The following is a 25,368-nucleotide window of genomic DNA, read 5'->3' on the forward strand; positions in this document are numbered from 1 at the left end:
CTTCTAGTAATTCAGTGAAAAGAACTTTATCAAGGAGCTGTGTTGATACACGGTGCTTCCAAAGAACAAGCAGGTTTCAAGTGCTGGTTTTATTACTAAAAACATGAAGAATGCCTCTACTTGTGGTCAGAGCTGCAGTTTCTGCTGTCACATACACCACTGCTCCTTCTCCCTCTGGAGTGCTCAAAGGAGCTTTTCATTATGCTTCAGTTAATTTGTTCCCTGTTTGTGGTACGTAATGGAGTTTGGTCATTTATTTCTAGTTTTGCTGACAAAATCCTATTCATTGTGGTGCTTAGAAACAGTTGAGAATCTTTGCTCTCTTTCCGAGAGAGTTACAAAAAATGAGTTTGATTGTATCAGTATTTCAAAATCACGTGTATATGTATAACATATTTAAAAACATATAACATCTATATGCATTATAGAATATATACACTTGCTGTTTGCTTGCTACACTTGCGAAAACATGGCTTCCTGTTCTGAGTCAGCCCAGTAGATCAGATCATGCATTCCTGTCAGATTTTATTTGCTTCTGGACACAGGCTTAAAATTCAGTTTAAAAAACGACCCCCAAAAAACAGAACAAAATTGATGGGGGGCGACTTCTCTTAAAAACTTGCTGTGGCTTACGGTACTGTGGTCAGACTGCTAAAAGAAACTCAGAGGGGATCACTCTTAGCCAAGCAGGGGCATTCGGTGTTGAAAAGCAATGAAATTTCATGTGTGCAGTGCCTGAGACGGAGTGGCAATATGTTGGATTATAGCTGCATATTGGATTGAAAATTAACCTTGAGTTCAATCAGAACATAATGCATGTAGTGACCTATAAGAGTCTACACTTAAGAATGACTACATTTAGCAGCAGTAACACATCAGCAGAGCTGTACATTGAGAGAAAAGCCAGGCCTGTTTTGGCTTGTTGTCTCCTGCTTCATCCTGCACATGTGCGACTTCATGTTTGATGGATATGAATTTTCTGTGATTCTCTTGTCACAGAGATTGTGCATTGACATTCTGGATAGAGGGATTTAAGGCGATCTCTGTAATCAAGCTCACATGTGCCTGAAATAGTTAAATATTTCAGGAAAGTTAGGGACTACTTGTCTGAAAATAAAAACACAAAATGAGGAAACAAACCAACAAAACACTTGAGCGAATCTGTAATTATAAACTATTAGAAAAAAGTACCTCTTCCTACCTTCTTGCCTTCTAACAGCAGTTTTTGATGAGGATCTCCTTTGGTTTGATCTCTGCAGGGACTGTCTCAAACTGCTAATCTCCAGTCAAGAGAGGAATTGATGAAAGTGTCTGGAAGGATAGAATGCGAAGGACCAAACCGTCATCTGTATGACTTCACTGGAACCTTACGCTTAGATGGTCAAAGGTATCAGCTTGATAACAGTCATAAACTCCTTTGGTTATGACTGATACTTCCTGCATGCTTCTCCTGTGCAACACTAACCGTATATCTGTTTTTAGGTGGTGTAGTGGAAAAGGATAACAACCAACAGCTGTGAATCAGCATTTGTTAGTATAGGATGATGTAGTTCTGCCTTTCTGTGGAGTCTTCTGTTTGCTGGGGGAGATGTGGCTTCTTTGAAATCATCATTGTTCTTTAGCTAAAGTGGCACTTTGGAAGCAGCAAAGGAAATGGTTTTATTTTTAGGATTGTCTTGCAACAGGAGATGAGCAGAGGAAACTGGAAAGCTTTATCTTCCAGTGGGAGCTAAAGTAAGCTCAGTTCCACATTGGAAAATGATTCCAGAATCTGGAGTTTCTGTCAGTATGACTTGGATCTGTTGCAACTCTTGAAAGGAAAGAACTTTTGAGAAAATAGATTTTAGGACTATAAATAATAGAACTTGAAACATCAGCAGGAATGTACAGGTTTCATCTTACTGTACTTGCTTCCTTGCACCAAAACTGTCTATTTGAGTGACTAAGCAGAATAGTGACAGATGCAAGAAGAGTAAAAGATCACTTGCATATTACTTGAAAAATCACATAGGTAATGCAACCCTTCCAAAATGCTTCTTTAATGGCATGTGTACGGTTATAGCTTGCTTTGAGTGGATGGTCTCTTTGCAAGTGTGATGCTTCTCTGTCTTGAATATGAAAGAGAGAATTTATTAACCAAAGTGAAGCAGAGATCTGCCACAGGTTCTCACGTTCTGGGAAACTAGAGGAGCTCCCTTGCGTCAACTTCTTCCTGCTGTGCTTAGCATAGATTAGTCTTTCAACAGAGGAATGAAACCTGTGTATTGTGTGTATAATTGCAAGACAGTGGACAGTATAAGGTGATTAAAATATTTCCTTTTTTTTTTCTTGAGCTGAGAGGAAGCTAAAGCTGAAAGGAGAACTATTTTCCTAAATTGTTACTGAGAACTGAGAGATGCTTGTTTGCTTCGTGCTTTGCAGCCCAGTTCCAGTTGGTCCAGACCAGATCTTGCTAAGAGGCGCACAACTGAGAAACACTCAGTGGGTGTTGGGTATTGTTGTGTATACAGGGTTTGATACAAAACTCATGCAGGTAAGTCTTCAAAGATTTGGGGTGTGTGTTCTTTTCTGTATTCTACTTGTTTTTCATACTTGAATTCATGAAATGGTTTCACTCATTATAGCTGTTTAAGTAGAAGCATGAGGAGTGCAAGTATACTAATGTACTTGAAGTTGTATATGTTCAAAAACTAATGGAGGTGTATGTCTTAATACTTCATATGCAACCAAAATTAATTGTATTCTATTTTTTAAATTGTCTATTGGCTATACAGCATTTAAAACTGAGCTCTAGCAGCTGAAGAAATGATAATAGCTGCCTACTGTTAATACTTGAAGATAGACAGATTAAGACTTCATTTTTTTCTTTGTCTTAGTGGCAGGGAGTGCTTGAAGTGCTTTTTCTGCTCACTTTTGCTGATGGTCAACAGTTAATGATCAGCTAGGAGAATCTTGAGCTCTTTTGTACTGCATGTTTCTCTTCCTCCAGTCTTTTGTGCGCTTAGCTGTTGTATGGAGCCCTGGCTACTATTCTGACCTTTCTGGTCTTTGTACACAGTTGATCTACGTAGAGCTGAAGTATTAAGTTCTATAACTGACATTAAAAATAAAGAGTGAATTTGCCTCTGCAACTATTTGTATAAACGCTTACCTGATTCTTGCTATTTCTGTTCAGAATTCAACCAAAGCACCTCTGAAGAGATCAAATGTGGAGAAAGTAACCAACATGCAGATCCTGGTTTTGTTCTGTATTCTCCTGGTGATGGCCCTTGTGAGTTCTGTAGGTGCCTTATTGTGGAACAGAACACATGGTGAAGTTGTGTGGTACCTTGGATCTAACGGTGAGTATGCTGGCTGTTTTGGGATGTGTCTATCCAGGGTTCTGAGTCTGCCAAATGCATTGATAAAATAAGAAACAGAGAAAAACATAAGAAACAATGCCTATTACTAACTTTTGATGGTGTGTGTTTGTTTGTTTGGCGTATAGGCTGACTTAAGTTAGCTGGCCAGTGAGGCTGCTGTTAGTAAAATGTTTTAAAGGTTAGGCAAATATCACAGAGGCAAAAGTGGTGGTTGATGTTCACATTTGATATTCACCCCTGTGGAGATCCTATGCATCTAGACTTCCACAGAATTCTTTTCAGAGTAGAATATGTATTGTTGCCATATGTATCATAAATAGATTGTATCTGACTATAAGATGGAAAGTGTCCATCTTAATGGGACCGACTTCAGTTTTTTGCTTCTATTTGGAAGAAAAGGATTTGTCTTGATACAATTTTTTTTTTTTTTCCAATTTTTCTACATGCAGGTCTTTTGTAGATAACTTGAGTGCATGCTAAATCTCATGATTTATCTGCTTGTGATTTTGGTGGTGTTTGAGTTGCTTTGGTTTGTTGTCTGTCACTTGTAATGAGAAAACTGATAGGTTAGTATGCTTAAAGGGGTTTTGTGGTTTCTTGTGTAGTCCTTGAATTTATTAGCTCAGATATAAAAACTGGACCGCACGCAAACACTTAGGAATGAAATGCATCGCAGCCTGTTAGATCTATGTTTTGGGGGTTATATTATCTGGTTTATTAAGTGTATTGTTAAAATCATCTTGAGATGCAGTTCATAAAATGATTCTCACTGCAAATTGTCTTCCTGTTCATGATGGTACAAGCAGATGGCAAAAAGTATCTTCAGCACTTTCACAACAAAACGCAATTATGATAGTAATTGATGGGGGGGAAAAAGCTTTTATGGGAGGAGCGTGGAAGTGCCTCAGGCTTAACTCCAATTTGTGTTAGTTGCAGTGTCTTCTAGTAGCAATACTGACAATTCTTAAATTACATTTTGTGCCCTCCACCTTGCTGCTTAATGAGGAAGTTTAAATTCATGCCTTCAGATGAAGAAGGCAGGAAGAAAAGATGAGTGAAACAAACTCATAAACTTGAGCTAATGTGGAACAGGTGTGACCTGAAATAAACAAGGACTAGATAGTAGTCTCTATAGATGTGTTCCTGGAAATGAACACACAGTTTCCATCACTTCTGCAATCATTACACGTGGGAAATACTTTTGTCAGGCTAGATTTGGAATTTTCATTAAATGTCTAATTTGTATAAAGATTGTATTCACATTTGGAGTCCAAACTGCAACTCTTTGGCTTCTATCTCCTCCTAGTTTGCTCCTCTGCCATCATTTCAAGTTGCTTAGTTATGGGATATAACCCTGTTGTACTGGGCTCTGCTGTTCAGTGTGCCTCCTAAGCTTCAATAACAGTGCAAAATGCAAACATGGAGACTATGTCTACTGCAAAAAAGCTGTGGTCAGCACCATGGAGAGGAGCTGTTATCCTATGTCTATCCTGAACCACTTCTGTCTGCTGTTTGTAAATGCTTTTCCTTCCCTTTAGGAGCAGTTGTGCTATTTGGGCAACTTGCCCAACATTGTCTCTGTTACTAACTTCTGCCTAAGCAGGATTCAATTAGTTTGTTCTCTGGATGTCTGTGTCATTTTGCTTGCTCATATTTCTTTAGAATGAAGGACTTCTCAAGTCTGCCAATGCTGGCAGCTTTTAGAACAAATTTTATTCTTTGTTTTTAATTCCACTGAGATATACAGGATAGTTTCTGAAGAGTCAAGCTTCGTTATGAGTGTTATTGCTGGCTCTTAATTGGATTAGTTGACACATTGAATAAATCTCTAATTTTGGGTTAGTGTGGAACATCATACATCTCACCATCTGCTCAGCAAAATATTCTCAGAATGTGTTCTTATCTTTAATACACAGCCTCAACAATTTTATTCTTCACATGGCATAGTGTGTTCTATCTCCAGGCATGTGTTTTGTGGGTGTCTTTATATATGTAATATTCAAATCAATATTAGAAAGATTCTTATACTAAGCTAACACACTATTTACTTTAGTGCTATTAAATATGATCAGACCAACTACAGAAAGATGGTTGTCACTATTCTGTGCCACTGAGATTCCCGCCTTCTGTATGATTGTCTTATGTTTTTCCATCCACAGAAATGCTGTCTGTCAACTTTGGGTACAATCTGCTGACATTTATTATCTTGTACAACAACCTTATTCCAATCAGTCTTTTGGTGACGTTAGAAGTTGTCAAATTCACCCAAGCTCTTTTTATAAATTGGGTAAGTAACAAGAATTGGTGTATTGCAGTCACTTTTGCAAAATCATATACAGAGCCTGAAATCTTTACCAGAATTTCTGGTTTTGAGGGCAGGACAAAATTCAGGGGATTTATTTTGTATTAGTACCATGTTCCACAAAAAATGAAAAGATTTTGTTGTAGGGAGCTCTGCTGTATAAATAATTGCTTTCATGTACTGTAGGTTTTGAGGATAAGGGAAGTCTTTAAGCTGAATTAGTCATGGAACCCTATAGCTTCTCTCAGCCACAGTAGACAGAAAGACTAGACTTGTTTGGGTGAGGTGTTTGGGTTTTTTGGGGGGGGAGGTTGGTTGGTTTTTTTGTGTGTGTGTGTTTTTGTTTGTTTTTTTTTCATTTAAATCTTGAGGTTGGTATTCAGATCCACTCTGGTATGAGTCATGCTATTTATGACATTTCTCTAAAGACATGAGTTGGTGGTGCCTTATGCTACAAAATGGTTATACCTTTATTCAGGCAAGCTTTGACTTCAGAATGTGTATTTCTTCAGTTATGTACTGGAAAAACTCACACCTCTTGAGCTGTACATGAACAAGTAGAAGAGAGATATTCCTTGTCTTTATATACATTAACCCTTGAACTTCCAGTAAAGATTTAGCAATTCTTCTGAAATACAAGAAGACTGGAGACTTTAGTGTTCATTTTGCATCTAATTTTGCTTTCATTTCAGGACATGGACATGTATTATCCTGAAACAGACACACCTGCAATGGCCAGAACCTCAAATCTTAATGAGGAGCTTGGGCAGGTAAGCAAAAGCTTTCTGAAGTGTAATGTTTGTTGTATAGTTGGGGAGATGGACGGTGTGAAAGAATGCTGTACAAACATGCTTTGTTCTTTTGCATTGTGGCTTGCTTAATGCAACTTCTTCACTTTCATTAGTTTAAGTCTTGCCAGTATGAGGCATGATAGGGTTAGGTTTAAGGTCATAAAAGCAGTTTTAAACCTGAGAATTGAGTTTGTATTTCCTGCCATCTCTTGGAACTGACTTTGTCCTTGAGGTATCTGTGCTTGTGATGGTCTGTACCAGAACAGGACATACAGTACTATGTTTGGCTAAAGAGCAGCCCCAAACAGCCTTGGTCTTCCTTAGTCATTCGTGTTTCTTACTGCCACACAAGAAATGGAAGTAAAAAAAGATGCAGTGTCATTCCTAGCTTAGATTGTGTTCCTTGACAAGCTTTTCCATTTTCCTTTAATAATAACTGTATACAAACTTGTGGTTATAAGATATTTGTTACAAACACCATGCATTTGTTGTGGCTTATGGAAGGCGGGGACCTTGAGTCTGTTTATGCTTCAGATTCTTCAGGAACCTTTACTTCAATTTCCTGTCTTGCTATATGATGTTAATACAACTGAAATATTCAGTCAACATTGAGCTTGCATAAGCCAGTATAACTGGAGCTGTGGCAATTAATACCTACTACTTGATCCTTGCTGCATTTACAGATAAATAAGAGAGAATACCATTAAGGAGCTTTCTTGATTGTTTTCCCTTAGTTTTGGTAAGACAAATGAAGCTGTAATAAATCTGCATTGTGATATTTCTGGGTCCTAGGTCTCTTCCTGAATTTTCCTTAAACTTTTATCTGTTTTCCATTTATTTCAGTCTTGTTACTTTGCAAGTTAAATTTAAACTTTTTTCTTCCAGGTAAAATACCTGTTTTCAGATAAAACAGGCACTCTAACTTGTAACATCATGAACTTCAAGAAATGCAGTATTGCTGGAGTGACATATGGGTAGGTATGACTCCTTAGAAACTCTGTAGCTAAACGCGTGCATGGTAATGGTAGATACTTTTAGATCAGAGTACCATTAGAACGTTTTGTTCCCTGTATATTGCAATGTATTTTACGATCACAGTCAATAGCTTTCATTTTCATGTCCTGTGACACAAATTACAAGGCACAAACCTGGGGAATACTTTACATGAGAAGAGAAGAAATCTTACTTGCTTCCTAACTGTCTGCTTTTGACTGAAATTAAAACAAAAGTGCTGAATACTGTCTGGCCCTTTGCAGAGGGAAGATGACGTGGCAGAAATCTATTTTGCTTCCAGGACTCCCTCTAATAATGAGAATTTCACTACAGTCAAATAATTGTAATTGTTGTCAGAGGACAAGAGTTGAATCTTCCTTGTACAGGAGAGATGCCCACTTGGCTATTTTTGTTCTGTTTTTATCAAAAGGAACTCTTGGAATCACTGCAGTATTTCATAGCACTTGGCTTTTTGGCTTTCAGATGCTGTATTTTTGGTCTCTGCTAATTTTTAAAGGCTACTCTTAAGGTCTGCATGTAAAATAGTCTTTGAGTTTCATGGTAGCTAATTTAGATACTTCAAAACACAGATAATATTATTTGAACCTGCGATTTCAGTGTGTACTTGTACGTATGTGTGATGGCACATCGATCTCTGCCTTCTACCTGTTTTCTAGTTTGCAAAGTGGAATTAATGCTTCACGGGTTTGTTATTTTTCTTCCCCATCTTATCCCTCAGTCATTTTCCGGAGTTGGAAAGAGAACGTTCATCAGAAGACTTCAGGTAAATATATTCCAGGGTGTTTGTATTCTATGTAGCGGAGTGGGAACAAACTGTATAAACAGACTGCTTTCAACTTTGAAACTGAAAGAGGCCCAAGGGAACTATGTGTTTGAATGTAGGCTCCTGTTTGAAAAGCATTTTGGGCTGGTGGGTGGTGCTGCAGCTTTTTCCACAGGGGGAAGATGGTGGAGACAGGAGGGTGAAGGATAAGGAGTGGCTGTATTGGCATGGATGCCTGCTAATGCAGTGATTGTTTATAACTGTCAACAACAAAGTGACAGGCTAAGAGTAACTTTTACGTTCAGTCTCCAGAGATAAGTGTACAGCTATTCCTTTGCTTCGTGAAGCTCAAAGTTGACAAGAAGCAAAGGAGTTTCTTAGTTGAAATGTTATGATTTACTTGGTAAGTTGGGAAGGTGCTAGATGTGTCAGTATTATAGAATGGAGTGAAAACCTAGAAGTTGTCCACAGGAGGTACCAATGCAGCATATTCAGGTTAACAGGAAATGGGAATGAACCGAGAGGGCCAATGTGGCTTTGAATGTCAGATACGGGTAAGAAGTGAAAGAAGTGAGTTACCACTAAAGAAACAGGTAGGCACCAAGTGCTATTAGGAAACTGCTTCTTTTAAGTTAAGCTTTTCTGGTGCTTCTAATTTTTGTGATTACTTTTAGGAAGAAGCTGGTATGAGAGGCTCCTACTTCTGCTGAGATGGAATTTCTGTAGATGCTTCTCTCCCTTTGTGTTGTTGCTTCCTTTGTTAACTTCTCCTACCCTCCCCCTGCCCCCCGATATGCTTCCTTTAGTGAGCTCTGTGGAAGAATTTCTTCCAGATACTAATTTGGACTATGTAGGCTCACAGTCCTCCAGGAGTCAACTTAAAGCAGAATTCACTGACTTGAGAGGAAACTTGAAATCAGTGTATTTTAAGAACACTTAAAAGCTGTTTCTGCTACACCGGTCCTGGGAGGTGTACTGACACTTGAATGCTGAAAAACACTTCCAGACATACCCCTCTAGGCTTCTTACTGGTGCGATGAAGAGAGTGTTAATTATTTTCAGCATTCTGTGTGTTAGTCGTATGATCTTTTCACTATACTTGCTACGGCAGTAGGATTTTAATTCTTTCTCTCCAACAAAATGGATGAAGTAATAAAAAGAGATGAAGTGATAAGGATGGCAACATTGTGACTGGTACATTTGTCTTGTCTTGCTCTGCAGCCAGCTGCCTCCTCCTACCAGTGAATCGTGTGAGTTTGATGACCCAAGACTGCTGCAAAACATCGAAAATGACCATGTAAGTCTACTTCATGAATGTCACGTGTCTCTTAAATGCCCTGTTTTCTAGATGAGTCTGAAAATGAATGCTAAACAAATCTGCTTTTGTGATTAAGTTTGCTCTATAGATTTGTCATAAAAAAGATGAAAGCATGGAGAGAAATAGGAAACAAATTGGCTTCCTCCTACCTCTTCCTGTTAAAATACCTTTTGTTTTTAGCAATAATTCAGGGCATTACAGGGTGGTTGTGTTGAGTCCTGCCTAAAATGCTGTAAATGATGGAGATTCTGTAAAGGATGTAGAAGATTAGGACTTAATTGCAAGCCTAATCTTACAGTGCCTGAGACCTAAAGCGATGGGCACTTTTTGTGTAATTGGTCATGTCCCAAGGGGACCTACTCCTTAGAACTATCAGTTCCCTTCTTATTTAGAAACTATGTAGCTATTAAAAGAAGAAATCACTTGCAAAAAAGGAGAACAAAAATAAGAAATCATGACCCTTCTATTCTGCAGAAGCCATCCCACAGTATGGGATTTGGATACTGGCAAGCACAAACTGTAACAACAACCTTGGTTAGCAGACTGTTCTTACAGTATAAATTCTGTAACTTATCTGGATAAGTTTAATATGAGTGTCTAAAATAAACCTACTGCATGCTGTTTTTCTGCTGCAAAGCTTTGCTTTCTGCTTTGCTTTATGGTATTAATAACTTGAAATGCATCACAGTGCAGATATCTGAAGGATTATTTAATTACATTGCATTAAGTTCTTCAAGGTGATGGGGCTCCACACACACAGTTTGGTCTCCATTGTCATGGTTTTGCAACTTTGTAATTTTGCTATCAGTATTCCACATCATAACATCATGTTAAGCATAGATAATTTTGACGAATCTGCTGCTCACAAAAGAAGACTACATGTCCCAGGGAGCACCACGATCAGTCATATGACCAGGACTATATAATCTCACTTCAGTGCTGGACTCACTCTCTTGGATCCTGCCAGCCAGGGGGAGAGCCGTGTGGGAGCGTTCCAGCCGTTTCGCCTAGAGTTACAGTAGGCCTCTTGGTTTCGGGACTCACCCTCTCTTATTTTACTTGATTTGTTAGCCTTAATTCCAATTATATTGTATTATATTGTGTTATTCTGTATTCCGATATAGTCTTTAGTAAATAAGTGTGCCTCCTTAGATCGCTGCCGCGGTATTTATTTCCTTTTCCCTGTTTTTTCTTTTCCTTCTGGGCCGGCGGCCTGCGGGCCGACTGCCCCCCTGTCTTGGGTGCAGGTAGATTTTAGGCTAACCCACGACATCCATAAATGTTCAGCAAGTGTTGATGAGTGCCAATGGGTGCAATATTTTCCACATGGAGAAATGTATTGATTCATATGCACTTCTATGTCACTTCTTAGTCAGTTGACAAGAAATACTTCTTACTCTTGATTTTTCATGTGCTGCATATGGAATTTGGACATTTTTCTTTTACTCAAGTACAGTCATTCAATCAGTGGTTATTTTTCAATGGTTTTGACAAGATAAACTTGTATTTAATTCACTTGGTATTCCAGTACCTCTTTATGTGCTCCTGACTAAGTTCCTACACCCACTTCCAGCCTTACCAGCTTCCCTGTTCTAGAGGTGATCAGCATGTCTGGATCCCCAGCAGTTCTCCACATAGTTTAATGAGCAAAACAGTAGGAATTTTTATATATTTTTGAGGTACTGAGTTATAATTTTCTCTGGTAATGAAATGGATAAGTATTTTACTAGCTGTCACTGGTAGAATGGGCAGCATTGATTCACGGTCACGTTATTAAATTGTGCTTTAGTGTTCTGTTGATCACTTTTAGACCGGTTGTGTAGAAATCTATCAGTCTAGCTTATCTGGAAACATAATAGAGGCACTGATCTGATGCTGCTGGAAGTGAGTGAAGAAATTACATTTAACTCTACATGTACCCTCCTTGTAACTTCAGGCTATGAGTATCTAGCTAAAATAATGCAGTTTCTTCAGAGTGAGTGACTCCTAACGGCACGTGCGTCATGCAGATATGTAGTTCTGCAGATAGTTTGTTCTCCAAAAGACCAAGTTTCATCTTAGTGTTTATTCCCCCTGGGTAACAGAGAACATGTATACAAAGGGATGAGAAGTTCTAATAACAGATTTCTGACCAGTGCTCTGTGTTTTGCTTGATAACGGTTAATGTTGTGCCTTCTAGATAAGGGGAAAAAAAAAAAAAAAAGGCATATCTGTTTTTATTGTAGATAATGCTTTGTAGATAACAATTCAGAGACTGCTTCCAGGAATGAGACTGTCTCAACATGTCTACATGTCTGTAGCTTGTACTTTAGAGATGCAGTGTGAATTAAGTTTAGCCAGTGGGATATATCACTGATGGAGTGGTTTCACGGCCAGCATTCCACAGTGACCTTATTGTGAGAGTTACGTTGTGTTTTTGCAGTAGAAACTAACAGTGCCAAGGTATAGACCCTTAGTGAACTTACTTCTTTCTTATGAAACGGCTGCTTCAAGAAAGATGCTGAGCAACAGAATAGAGCAGAAGCTAGGACAACCTGACCAGGGTAAGAAACTAATCCAGAGGGCTTGAGCAATACCCACATGAACAATGTGAGCTTATGCGAAGGAATTCACAAGGGAAAGACTGCTAAATACATGTAAATATATAATTGAATTTATGCTTGCTAGCACAGTATAATAGGTGTCATAAATCAGGAATTGGGGCTTAGTAACCTTTAGATATTTTCTGATGTGGGTTTGTTCTTAAATATAGCTTTCGTAAGTAGTAAGGGAAGGAAAAATACAGAGCAGGGTAAGGAATGCCTGGCATAGGATGAAACAGCTATAGCAGCTTCAAGAAATATTGCCTTCTGTATCCATGGAAACGTACAAAATGATCCTAAAAACAATAGGTTGGTGATAGGCCTCATATGGAAAATTGGATTGACAAATACATTGCATAGATTGTAAGCCTGGAGTACCTAGTCAATAGAAACAGGCAAGTAAAAACATGTGGTGTGAGGAAAAAGGTATAATGAGAAGAGTTTAACTGATCAAGTGCTCAATTTCTCCCTTGCCATAAAGGGGCGTGCACCCACCATTGCAATAACTAATAAAAGCTTTGCTGCTTCACTGAGATCTTTGTCTCATCGGAAATTATTGAAGCTGGGCGATTCTCATATTATCCAGAGAGATGCAATAGCTTTGACCCAGAGCTGTTTGTACAAGAAGAAGGAACCTGGAATGAGCTTTGTTCCTGCTGCAGATTTAGGAGGGAGGAAAAGGTGGAATTGGGAGAATATAGAGATGAGTGTTAAAGAAAACTTAGGAGGAATGACTCACAGAGACCATCAGTAAGAATCTGAGTAACAAAGTGTCTCAGATTTGCTTTAAATAGAGGAAAACAAGTAATTAAGCAGGATCATTTAACCTGTGATACTTCCATCTTAAGCTGGGATTAAACGTTAGGTGATGCAGAGGATACAGTACCACAGAAGCCATTAGTGAGAATGAGCTGTTCATAGCTCTGAAGTAGACATTCAAACATTCTGTACTGATTCATTCCAGTGCAATAAAAGTTATATCATTGTTGGAGCAATATAGAAAGGAAACAAATGACAGCTGTGTGGAAGAGCTGGCCTGATAAGCTAAACTGGGGTTCTGTCTGGTGATCAGCTGCTGTAGATTTGGGAGATTGCCATGGTGTCCATTGTGAGATATGAAAATACCAAGGCAGCAGCGAATTACCCTGCTGGATTGTAAGCAGAAATATATGTAGGAATGATTAAAATCAGTGATGTTACCTGAGACAGATTTTTCTAGTTGATAGAACAGATACTATTAAAGCATGCAAAGAGGCTGGGTGATAAAGTTGTGAGAAGGACATTGAAGGTCTGCAGCAGTGGGTGCTGAGTTGACAGTCTGGCAGGCTGTGCATTTTTGAGAGGTAGAGGTGTCTTCCATGGCTTTCACTGGAATAATGGAGCAGCGGTGCTTTGAACTGTGCTTTGCTGTGAGCTTATAATTTCTCACACTGCTCCTTGGTTTTGTGTAGTCTGTTCATTTTCTTGAACACAGCTTCTGTTCTCTGCATGTCAGATGCAACAGTGGTTATTTTGGTGGCATGTGACCATGCAGCTCAGTTTCTATGCAAAGATAAAGGTCTGTGTAAAACACTGATGTAGCATTTGGTAGGTGGAGAAGTATGAAGATGTCTGAGAGCCAGCTGTGAATGCTGCTGCTTTAACTAAGAGAAGGTCCATTTTTAATTTCCCTTTCTGATGGAGCTGTATTTAATGTCTCCGTTCAGTGGTTAAAGGATGTTGTTTAATAAGTGTGGTGTATTTCACATTCTAGTACTGTATTTCTGAGAAGAATTCACACATCAGAGTATATTCAGTGGCATGTGCTGATAGCTCAGGTAATACTACTGAAAATATATAGTGTCACTGAAAGTATAAAATAAGCTGTCCAAATGAGAATTTTGGAAACAATATGGTTTTTGGTTTTTTTTCATATACCAAAACTCAAGAAAGTTTGCAAGCTGATGGATGACTTCAGTGAATTTCTGCTAAAACGACTCCGTTGCTGTACAAATGGATGCTGTGTTCTAAGGTGTCAGTGCAACTGTGGGTACCATGATCAGAGCACTGTGAAGTGAGATGGTTTCAGCCAAGTGTCCTAGTAAAGGAGTGAACAGCATATGATTTTAATATGCCTGGGCAGTTGAGTAACATTCCTGACTGCTATGAGACTGAAAACATTGGGCGGAGAAGGGGTAGGGAGGGGGTAAAAGGAGGAAAGAAAAGGACAGGGAGCTCTTCTTCAAATCACTATGTCAATAATTGCCAGAATTTGCTGATGAGTGGTGTGTCAATGTTATGACATCTTCAGTGTTTTGGATGTACCTGGTGGCTAAGCAGTCTGAATGATTCATTGTATTTTGTGTTGTCATGATGCTGAAGTTGTAGAGACTGTTGGTGAAATTTCTGCTTGGCTGGATGATGTGTTCCCGTGTATCAGCACACGATGGTTACTTTTGCTTATTAATTAGCTGCTATCCATCCTGCACGTTCTTTACTCGGAGTGCAGTGGCAAGGAGTGGAATTTTGGTGTGGTTACTTTGAATCTATTGAAAGCTGTTTTGGAAGCTACCGAAGTAGTAGAGCTTGTTGCTTAATTATCTTTTGGCAAACACCTTTTGCCTGTGTGAAGCTTGGGGTGCTACATATCATATCATAGAATGGCCTAGGTTGAAAAGGACCACAGCGATCATTTAGTTTCAACCCCCCAGCAGAGTCACCACCCACCAGACCAGGCTGCCCAGAGCCACATCCAGCCTGGCCTTGAATGCCTCCAGGGATGGGGCATCCACAACCTCCTTGGGCAACCTGTTCCAGTGCATCACCACCCTCTGGGTGAAAAACTTCCTCCTCATATCTAACCTAAACCTCCCCTGCCTCAGTTTAAAACCATTCCCCCTTGTGCTATCACTATCCACCCTCATGAACAGCCATTCCCCCACCTTTTTATATGTTCTTTTCATGTACTAGAAGGCCGCAATGAGGTTTCCTCGGAGCATTCCCTTCTCCAAGCTAAACAAGCCCAGTTCATGCAACCTTTCCTCATAGGAGAGGTTCTCCAGCCCTCTGATCATCTTAGTGGCCCTCCTCTGGTTCTTCTCAAAGAGCTCTACATCTTTCTCATGTTGGGGGCCCCAGGCCTGGACACAGCACTGCAGATGGGGCCTCACAAGAACTGAGTAGAAGAGGACAATCATCTCCCTCTCCCTGCTGGCCACTCTTCTATTAATGCAGCCCAGGACCCAATTGGCTTTTTGGGCTGCAAGCACACACTTCTGGCTCATGTCCAGCTTCTCATCCACCAGGACCCCCAAGTCCTTCTCCACAGGGCTGCTCTCAAGGAGATCTTCCTCCTGTTTGTATAAATGCCTGGGACTGTCTTGGCCCAAGTGCAGCACCCTACTCTTGACCATGTTGAACATCATTCTGTTTTCATGGGCCCACTTCTCCAGCCTGTCCAGGTCCCTCTGGATGGCTTCCCTTCCCTCCAGTGTATCGACTGTACCATTCAGCTTGGTGTCATCCACAAACTTGCTGAGGGTGAATTAGTTTGTAATTACAGAATTGGTACTTCTGTTAGGGGGTTTGTGTTAGGGGTTTGGAAGATGTCCTTGCTCTCTGCAACTTAAGTGGAACATTTATCTTTGGCAATATAGTTGATTAACGCTGGCTTTTGACTCTGTTGTATTGATGTTCTGGAGCCAAGTAACAAAACGACTACAATCAGGGAATTGATTTATTTATTTTTTAATTTAATTTTATTTTTTCAAGGTTTTTTTGTTTGTGATCTAAGAGATCATCCGCTCAGGTTGGGGGACAGCTACCACTGTTTGTGTGTAACACTAAAATTGACTCTCCTGTTGTTCTGTCTAGCCCACAGCTGTACACATACAGGAGTTCCTCACTCTGCTGGCTGTATGTCACACTGTAGTTCCTGAAAGACAAGGAAATAAAATAATCTACCAGGCCTCCTCTCCAGGTTGGTTTCTGCTTTCTTTTTATCATCATCATCATCATTATTATTATTATTATTATTTGATGGGGAGATGTAAGGAGTGGATGGATGGCAATGAAAGGAAGGTCCAGAAACTTCTGAAAAGATCATTAATTTTTAAAAGCAAGATGATTCTATATGATACTAGCAGTAGATCTGATATCCTCTGTCATCAGTGCACACTGCTTTTAATACCTTCTGCAAAACTTATGTTAAGTCCCATTATGCTTTTGACAGGCTGAGCTTATCATCCCTTCTGCTCTTAAGTGGCCTCTTACTCCTGTATCCCTACAGAGTTGAAAAGCAAAGCTAAAATTTCCAGTGACTTCACTATGTAGAGGAAAGTGGAAGTACTGATTTGTTTCTGCATGCGCAGTTGCTTGATGTGTTTGGCACGAGTGCAATTTGTTTTTCTTTATTGAGTAGATGCTGAAACAGGACCCAGTTCAATACAGAGCAGAGTCCTGGCTGTATCTGGATATGCTCTTCACCCATTTTGTCCTCTCAGGAAACACAAGTAGTACTGGCAGAGCTATGTAGGGTCAACGTTCAGAATAGCATGACCCTGTTCCCCATCACAGAATTGCAGAATGGCTTGAGTTGGAAGAAACCCTAAAGCACATCCTGTTCAAACCCTTTAGATGCATGTTGTCAGAGTATAGAGTAACTCAGCTTCCATCTTATTTTCTGAACAGGTATCTCCCCTTTTTCATGTAGAAGAAAACTATGACTCCTCCACAACAGTAGAGCTTAATGCTTCAGTAATTGCAGAGTGTTTTATACAGATGGATTATGAATTCTGTCTATCTGATCTCACATGGCCTCTCAAGGAGTAAAATGTGAATATTCTGCTGAATGTGCAGAGCTATTCTAGCAGTTGTACAGACACGGAAACTTGAATAGATGGGAAGGGGGGTTTCTGTTTTTGCACCATGTCTTGCTTAGATGTGAGCTTTGTACTTTCCTTTCTCTGTATATCATGTCAAATTTAATCTTTTATTTTATTGGCAGATGAAGGGGCTTTAGTGAAAGGAGCAAAAAAGCTTGGTTATGTCTTCACAGGAAGGACTCCACATTCAGTTATCATTGATGCGGTAGGTAGACGTGCATGGCACAGTGTGCCAAACTCATGTAGAGCATGTATGTTTCCTGTTTGGTTCTTACTTACAAGGCCTTTAGTAAGCTAGGTACAAAAGGCTTTTGTTGATTGTGAAGAGTTGTCTTAGTCTATTGTATATGCAAAGCCCTCTGTTCTTCTCTGTGGAATGGACAGTAGGGAGTTGGAAGCTCATGTGAAGTTATGGCAGTTGTGCTTGAAGAACATTTCATTTAACCTGGGAAGCACAAAGTAGCACACATGCAAAAGGGTGTCATAGAATCAAGGTCAAGAAAGACCACTAAAATCACCGCCATGCCCATTAAACCATGTCCCTCACTGCTACATCCCCTCGTTTCTTGAAAGGCATGTCTAGCACATTTCTGACTGTTGTATTTAGTAGTTTCTCTACTTCTAAATGTTAAATTCCTTATGTTTTTCTTCCAAGTTAGATAATCTTCTGAATAAATTTTATCTGCTTTGCAATCTCCGCATGTGTGCTGGGGTGTGTAACTAACAGACAACATTTAACGTGGGCAGTCTCAAACTCATGAAGCCACATTCTGACTCTAAGTTGCAAGTTTATGCTGAAATGGCTCCAGATGTGTACAGGTGTAGCTGAGATAAGAACTTTCTCTGGAATACCTAGTAGGTGCTTACTAAGAATCATGACTATGCTTTTTTCTTCCCTGTGCATTCACTTTCATGTTTTTGGTACAACTCCAAACTTAAAACATCTGACAGTCTGGAACTTATTTCAAACTTTTTACTTTGTAGGAAACTAATGCTTAGATTAAGGGGAAGAGTTTAGGATGAGGCATGTATTCTAGAGCTGTCTGTGCTCTTATCCCCTCTGCAGAAAGCAGAGGATGCTTATATCTCTAGCAGCAAGATTATTTTCTTTTTGAAGTAGTATCCAAATAGTAAAAGAAGTGCCATGTCAAATGATCTTCGTTAAACAAAGCTTTACATACCAGGAGAGGGAGCTATTATCTCAACATATTTACAATGGGATGTATAAGCAAAAATGCTTCAACTAACTTGTATGTTAACACATGGGAATATTGTGCAATTTGTACTTAAAATAGTAAATATCTTTGTTTTTGTAGCTGGGAAAAGAAAAAACCTTTGAAATTCTTAATGTTCTGGAATTTTCCAGGTAAGTTTTCTATAAAATATTTAATGTGGGGTAGTGAAAAACATTTTTTATTAATATATAACTTGGATAGGTAGATCTATAGCTGATGCAGTAAAAAAAGCTGAACCTCCTTAGTTGTTTTTTTTTCCTGCCCCTCCATCCCCATTTTTCCAATAGTGATCTAAAATATTTACTTTAAACATGGTGTCTGGCAGCAGCTTTTAAAATGTGAGCTTGGAGACCTCCCTGCTACCCAAGCTCTTTTTTTACTGTGAAGTTGCTGCTCTGAGTGTCGCTCCATGTCTCACTTATATCCTGGTGTATCCTTTGTCTACTTCAAGAACATGACTTCAGATTGAGTGTTTACAGAAGTTTTGCAAACTGCTTGTGTTTTACTTGCGTAGGTAGAGTTGCTCACTGGAGGACTTTTTGTGCTGATTGTAAGAAGCATCCCAGCTATGAACAACTAGCTGTGATTGCCTTTGATTTCTTTTCACCTTTTCCTATTCTGAATGTAGCTGCTTAGGTTATGTATGGAAATATCTAAAAGATGCTAGAAGAGTCCTCCGGAGTTTCTGACTAGTTGACTGCTCTCCACAGAGAGAAGTATCTGTAGCCCTCATGCAGTGCTTTTAGAAAATGCTGTCATAGCCCTTCCCTGTGTTTATCAACTTTCCTACTTGACCAAGTGAGGAAGTCCCTATAATTACATCTCAAAAGCACATGGAAGTTCCCCAGGGAACTAGTTTGTGGCAGAAATTCTTGGCATAGTTTGCAGTTGTCCTTCCAGACTTGCTTCAGAAGGTGCAAAAAGGCGTTTTTGTCTGATAAGACATAGTAAGAGCTTGCTATTCTGTAAATGTTTCCCAAGCCTACAAAAAGGGGTTAGATCTGCCAAAGTAACTTTTAAAGAGAAGGGTTTGAGACTTCACATTGTACATACTTGTAAGAAGGGAAGGAGGAAACCTCTGCTCCTGGTTTCCCTCTGCTTCTGAGTCCTTTTTTGGCTAAGAATTACATGAAGTCATAGACAGCTTTGGGTTTGAAAGACTAGTGAAGATCATCTAGTTCATGTTCCCTGCCCTGGGCAGAGATATCTTTAAGTAGATCAGGTTACTTAAAGAGCCATCCAACCTGGCTTTCAAGGATGCATCCAAGTGTGCTTTCAGATAACTTTTGAATATGAAACTACAGTTTCTTCAGGGTTCTCTTGAGAGGAGTTTATTTGTTTGCCTCTCACCCTTACAAACTGAATTTTTATTTCCAGCGTTAGAAAGGAGAGATGGATAAGTGAAATGTCAAAATGTATGTATTTAAAATAACTAAGTTTTAAAAAATCCCTTACCTCACACTCTTAAACCTTAGACTCTTAAACTGTTTAGCTTTACTTTGAAAATATAAGCGTACCAGACTTGGCTCTCTTGATGCGCAGCTCTCAGGGAGTAAGGAGGCTAAAATCTGGTCTGGAGTGTGACTGCTTTCTGTGATATTTTTGCATGTTATGCATTCTTTTGAGTTAAAAATTTAAATAACTGCCCCTATGTCAGTAGGTTTCAATGTGTTAGGAGTAATACACTTTTGGCTTTAATATTTCCATTTTTAGCCAGAATCCCCAAAACAATTATCTTCAAGACATAATAAAAAAGATGAGAGTAAATGACTCCTCTTTGTTCAAGAGAATTGTTATGCCATCTTGCTTTTTTCTGAGCTCTTGCTCACATTTGGCTGCAAGTATAGGTATTTTGATCAAGTGCCTGTCCACGGGAATCACGGGGCTGAAGCTGGGAATGTGCAATTTAATATTTCTCCTTGCTTTCTAGGACTGTGAGGTCTTAAGTTACTACTCTTCCATCTCACCTGATCCTTGATGCTCTAAGCACAACTGAGAATTCACTGTCTAGAACAGGGCTTCCGCTTCATCAATATAAATAATGAAAACAAATGTTTTTCTTTCAATAGTAACAGGAAGAGAATGTCTGTGATAGTTCGAACTCCAGCAGGACAACTACGTCTCTACTGCAAAGGAGCTGTGAGTAATTATAACACTTCAGTGGAGAGCTAACACTACCAGTTATTGTTTCAACAGCTGTGACCGATGCTGGCACTTCAGGTTTCCTACGTAATACCAGTTGGTTTTTTGTTTAGGACCAAGTGATTTAAGAGGTCTGTAATTCCTTCTTTGACTTCTTTTGCAGACAAGTTGTTAGGCTATTTACTATCCAAGTGGAATCCTGAAACTAATAGGAACAGTGCCCTCAATTTAAGCAAGGGCTGGATTTCACCCAGCCGTGCACCAGGAATTCAGGAGCTAGATAAAATGCTGCTGTCTAAAGCTGTAATACTAACTTTTGCTTTCAAGTGGTTGGCTCTTGATCTGGCTCTCTCACATCTCTGCACCTGCTGTTATTTGTCATCAAGACTTGCTCCAAGTTAAGTTTCTGTCTCCATTGATGGACAATAACAAAATACAAAGGATGTAAAAACAGTGCTGTCCACTGCCATAGTGTTCTGGTTTCAGTAGAAAATCATTGAAGTGACTTTTTGCAACAGGGAAGATTGTCTCGAACTTCCAGTAAGGTTTACTTCACACATAGACTTGGGTGTATGGCCTGCTTCAATTTAACTCTTATGATATGGCAAAGATGGTGCTAGCTTCAAGTTAATGTGGAGGGAATGAATTAACCCTACTTTTGCTACTTGGTACTTGAAAGTAGTGTGCATAGTAATTTCTCACTGATTTGCACCTGTCTGTGTTCAGTCACTGCTGTTACTGTGCCTCTGCCTCTGTTAACAGTTTCTGGTAGATTGGCAGTGAAAAGGATGGAAAACAGGAGTAAAGAACTTCTTGCTGTCTTTGATTTGAGCAGGATCAAATGTCTGATATACTAATTGCTACAACCCTTTTGCTCCAATGTGGTGTTTCATTTTCTATGTTCTGCTGCATCCACTGCTCATCTAATCCTTTCTATTCTGGTAATCACATGATAAAACCCAACGATGAGACAGATAGATGATACTGCTGCATTTTGACTACTTCTTTTATTCATGTACATAAGTATTTCAATTGCCATTTGCTTTAATGTTAAAGAAGGAGTTGTGGGAGGAAGGCTTTTCTACCTTCTGTTCTTAAACATCAATGGGAGTCTTTCTAGAAAGGATTACAAGAAGGCTACAATGAGTACTAAATAAGACAACATACTTGCAATACTCTGAACAATAGTACATTTGCTTAATTCAGGAAGGCGTGTTCTGTAATGTTTGAGGGGGGATTACGTGATGGAGAATTCCCTGTTATTTAAAGTTAGTAGAGGCAGAGTGTACTTCTGTGCCCGTTATGTGAAGTGGGTGCACTACGACCACTGCCACTGGGCACAGCTCAGATTATTCAAACCAGTGTCTCTAAAACCTGAATGCATTATGTTAAATCTATAAGTCTTGGGTTCTGATGTAAGCGAGTTCAGTCAGGTAAGTTCACTTGAGCTAGTAAATACACACATACAAACTTTGTATGTAAACTTACATTACTGTAATGAATTTGCTTTTAATAGGATAATGTAATTTTTGAGAGGCTTTCGAAAGATTCCCAGTATATGGAGCAGACACTGTGCCATCTTGAGTACTTCGCCACAGAAGGTAAGAGAAGCAGCATGTCAAAAGAATTCAACTTATTAGATTATTTCCTGTATTATCTGAGCTTTCTGCTACCAAATAAGATGGTTGTATATTCAAAATTGGTATGTAGCAGCAAATTAGCAACTTCTAAGATAACTACATAAGGAAATATGCCCTACTTCTGCTTCTGTGCAATTTTGGCATAGAAATGGAATTTGGAAGGAGTTGGAGCTCAGTATTTGTGATTAAATGAAGGGACATTAATTTAGTTGGAGTAACAGGTATTTTTACCACTACAAAAAGTCAGATGACTAAGTCTCTGGCTTCATGAAGCAGACTGATAACATGAACATACTGAGATGTCTGGAAGACACAAGATGGTCTGAGATGGTCTGAAGGCCTTTGACTGATGCAGCATCTCTGTTCACAGGGAAGTGCTTTGTTCCCTTTTCTGCAATAGGATAAAATATTGGCGTTTGCTCTAGATTACAATACTGAGAATTAGAGAGAAGCTTGTACCCATTAGGATCTCTTGATTTACACCAGCATTAGTAACCTATAAGAGCCAGACACTTGTTTAGTATTTGTGGAAACAAGTGCATTAAAAATGTACAGGAAACCATAGTTCACCAATTTGCAGTAAGAGCTCCTGTTGACTCTGGTGAGAAGGTTAGAATTCAGTGTTCATTAGGCCATTTTGTAGTTACTTAGTCACTGCATATACTAAAATTGCACTGTGCTCTGTTTTGTAGGTCTGAGGACTTTGTGCATTGCTTATGCTGATCTGTCAGAAAACTCTTACAGAGAGTGGCTGAATGTCTATAATGAAGCCAGTATACTTTTGAAAGACAGAACTCAGAAGTTGGAAGAATGCTATGAGATCATTGAGAAGGTAAGGCTTTTTTTGAGGGCTGATTGCTTTTGCATGCATTTTGGGCTTGATACAGTATAACAAGGAGTTCTTTTCAGTTTCAGAAGAATGGAATTGTATTCTTAACTGAGAACCTGTGTAAAGTTCATCTAACTTGATAGCAGAACTGATATAGTCAGCATGTTGCATCGAGTTCCCCCTTGCTAATATGTGAGGAGAAGCTGCTTCTTTTTTATAGGGCAGTCACAGCTGAAGTTTTCTGAAGGATGTCGGACAGTACAGGCATTACTATGTGCTCAGTGTGTCCTGGAGCTCAAAAGCTGCTCCTTTCATGTGAATTGTTGAACGGATAATTCTGAAAGTTTAAAGCAGGTTTGAGAGGAAGTTTGAGCTGAAATGTTAAGATGTCAACACTAGGGGCCAGTGTTTGATATTTACTGCTCTTTTATCTGCTTTCTCTGTCTATTTCACTGATTTTTGTTTAGTGGTTTATTTTAAACACTTGTTGAACTTAAATTGCTTTTGTTAATATTAACAGTGCAATTCAAATTCCAGAAGCTTCTTCATTGGTTATTCGAGTTATTTGGGACAGAACAGGGGAGAAGACTGAGACTAGGATGAGAGCCAGCTTTAATGGAGTAAGAGAAATGCTCCAGCGGCTCATGAAGCTGAAGATTAGCTGAAGATTAGGTCTTGTTTTTCACACTGTCTAATGTGTCATCTTCTGTTGGCTGCTCAGTAGCAGTGTTGTTATCTGAGCATCGATTCTGAAGATTTATGGAGCTTTTTGCCTTCTGGCACTTTGCTTTCATATTTTTACTGATTTCACAGGTGAAAAATTATCTTTGTTGATCAATCCATTGATCAATGTTGATCAAACATGGGTTTGATTCTTTAACTGGAAGATGTTTCAATCCTTAAAACATTTTTGCCATTGACCTTCTGCCCCCTTTCATAATTTAACATCTCAAAAAATGGGCAGCCACAAGTAGGTTTTTGATTTGGAGTTCTGAACTTTGTAGCACCATGTTGGAAGGAAAAAAAATTGACTATATTCCTTTCATGTTAGTTTACTTTCTGGTCAGGGAGCGAGCAAGGAATTGCACTGGAAACTTAGATTTTCTCAGAGTTTGTGTTTCTCTGGTTAATTCTCTAGTATAAGGAATTTTTAATATATTTTTTTCTAGATAATAAACTGATATTTAGTATAAAATAGCTGTTTTAACATGCCATCTTTACATTTAAGGGATTTAAATAAGAGTGGGAGTGGTACTTTAAGTCTGACTGAGGTCACTGGATCACAGTATAGGTGTGTGTGTGGAGACAAACTTCATCTGTCCTTTGGGTATCTATAAATTGACTGAGAGGGCTTCAACAGGTGCTATAGTAACTCCTTGCTTAGGCAGCTTGGCCATTCCCAGAACTGTCGTTTAATGTGTAATCATTTAACGGATAAGTGTGGGAACACGAGACAAGATGTTGCAGTTACATACTTGCTCTGTGTTTGTTATGTTCAAATGTTGCTTGTATTAATAGGGCTGATGTTTTACCAAAACTCAAAAGGGCTTTTAAAGGAAATGGCTTTTGGGAGTTCATACTACTGCCTTTACGTATGGAACATCTCTTAGCAAAACTTTTTTGTTGCTGAGGCTTACATTAATTAATGTCTAGTTACATGTCTGTATGGATAACAGCTTCCCCTTCAGTTATTTATACATGCATAGATAATACAAGCAAGAACTGCTGTAATGTTCTCTTCATCTGTTTTTGCTAATTTATAAAAAAATTAGTCCTTGCTAACATGAAAAGTTACACTCTGCTCAGTTCCTGAAATGGGGCATATGGATAAACTCAATTTATATCCATTTCTTTTAAACTGAACATTATTGCATGTCCAAGCAATCATTAAAAATGCTTCTAATGTTAAAACTGGGTAACTGGGTTATGCCTTTTGACAAGGTGTATTTCTTTGGTATTTTTGTCAGCCTGACTTTTTTCCCTGTAATGTTGCCAAATCTCTTCAAGCAATCACTCTACAATTGCATATGAATATGGCTTATTCTGTAGTATTAAGTGGTTGTGTGAGACCTTCTTTTCTGGCACGCATCTGTATTAGACTACGGATACTTGGATTGATTAATGTCCATACCACTTCTATTACATAGATGTAGTGATCGTATCCATAAATAGTTGGAATAATTTTTGCTTTGATTGTATCTAGTTTATGTGCACATTTTGCAGGAGGGAAGTTAGTTTCAGTGATGTGATGCCAGGTGACTTTTGTTTTGTGGGCTTAAGAAACATAATCTGCGGCCACTCATCATGTTGCTACAGTGATTACTGAATATTCTAGTGTGTATGTTCATCCACAGGATAGCTTTGGAGTTGTGTAACTTCAATTAATTGCTTTTGAAACTCAGCCAACTTTCTGATCATAAACACTGGGTTCCATTCTATACATCCTGAAATGTGATTTGTGTGCTGGGGAAGTAGAAAAGGCACGCCAAAAACCTGCTGCAGTGTGTATTGCTTGTCAAAAAGCTGTA

At 39.0% G+C, this 25,368-nt stretch overlaps 1 protein-coding gene across 5 annotated transcripts in view; it reads left to right on the forward strand.

The window, feature by feature from the left end:
* The window catches only part of ATP8A2 (ATPase phospholipid transporting 8A2), a 295,095-nt gene that overhangs the window by 49,329 nt on the left and 220,398 nt on the right, over positions 1-25,368 (forward strand). For all 5 annotated transcript variants that reach the window (XM_072326477.1, XM_072326474.1, XM_072326472.1 and 2 more), the window contains 14 exons: positions 1,260-1,387; positions 2,422-2,533; positions 3,176-3,341; positions 5,522-5,649; positions 6,357-6,434; positions 7,341-7,429; positions 8,188-8,232; positions 9,454-9,529; positions 15,985-16,090; positions 17,117-17,199; positions 18,311-18,360; positions 20,299-20,368; positions 21,888-21,972; positions 22,704-22,843. In XM_072326477.1, coding sequence (XP_072182578.1) covers positions 1,260-1,387; positions 2,422-2,533; positions 3,176-3,341; positions 5,522-5,649; positions 6,357-6,434; positions 7,341-7,429; positions 8,188-8,232; positions 9,454-9,529; positions 15,985-16,090; positions 17,117-17,199; positions 18,311-18,360; positions 20,299-20,368; positions 21,888-21,972; positions 22,704-22,843 — 1,356 coding nt within the window. The remainder of the gene's footprint in view (positions 1-1,259; positions 1,388-2,421; positions 2,534-3,175; positions 3,342-5,521; positions 5,650-6,356; positions 6,435-7,340; positions 7,430-8,187; positions 8,233-9,453; positions 9,530-15,984; positions 16,091-17,116; positions 17,200-18,310; positions 18,361-20,298; positions 20,369-21,887; positions 21,973-22,703; positions 22,844-25,368) is intronic.

Source organism: Excalfactoria chinensis, chromosome 1 (assembly GCF_039878825.1).
Source record: "Excalfactoria chinensis isolate bCotChi1 chromosome 1, bCotChi1.hap2, whole genome shotgun sequence".
NCBI classification, from domain to species: domain Eukaryota; kingdom Metazoa; phylum Chordata; class Aves; order Galliformes; family Phasianidae; genus Excalfactoria; species Excalfactoria chinensis.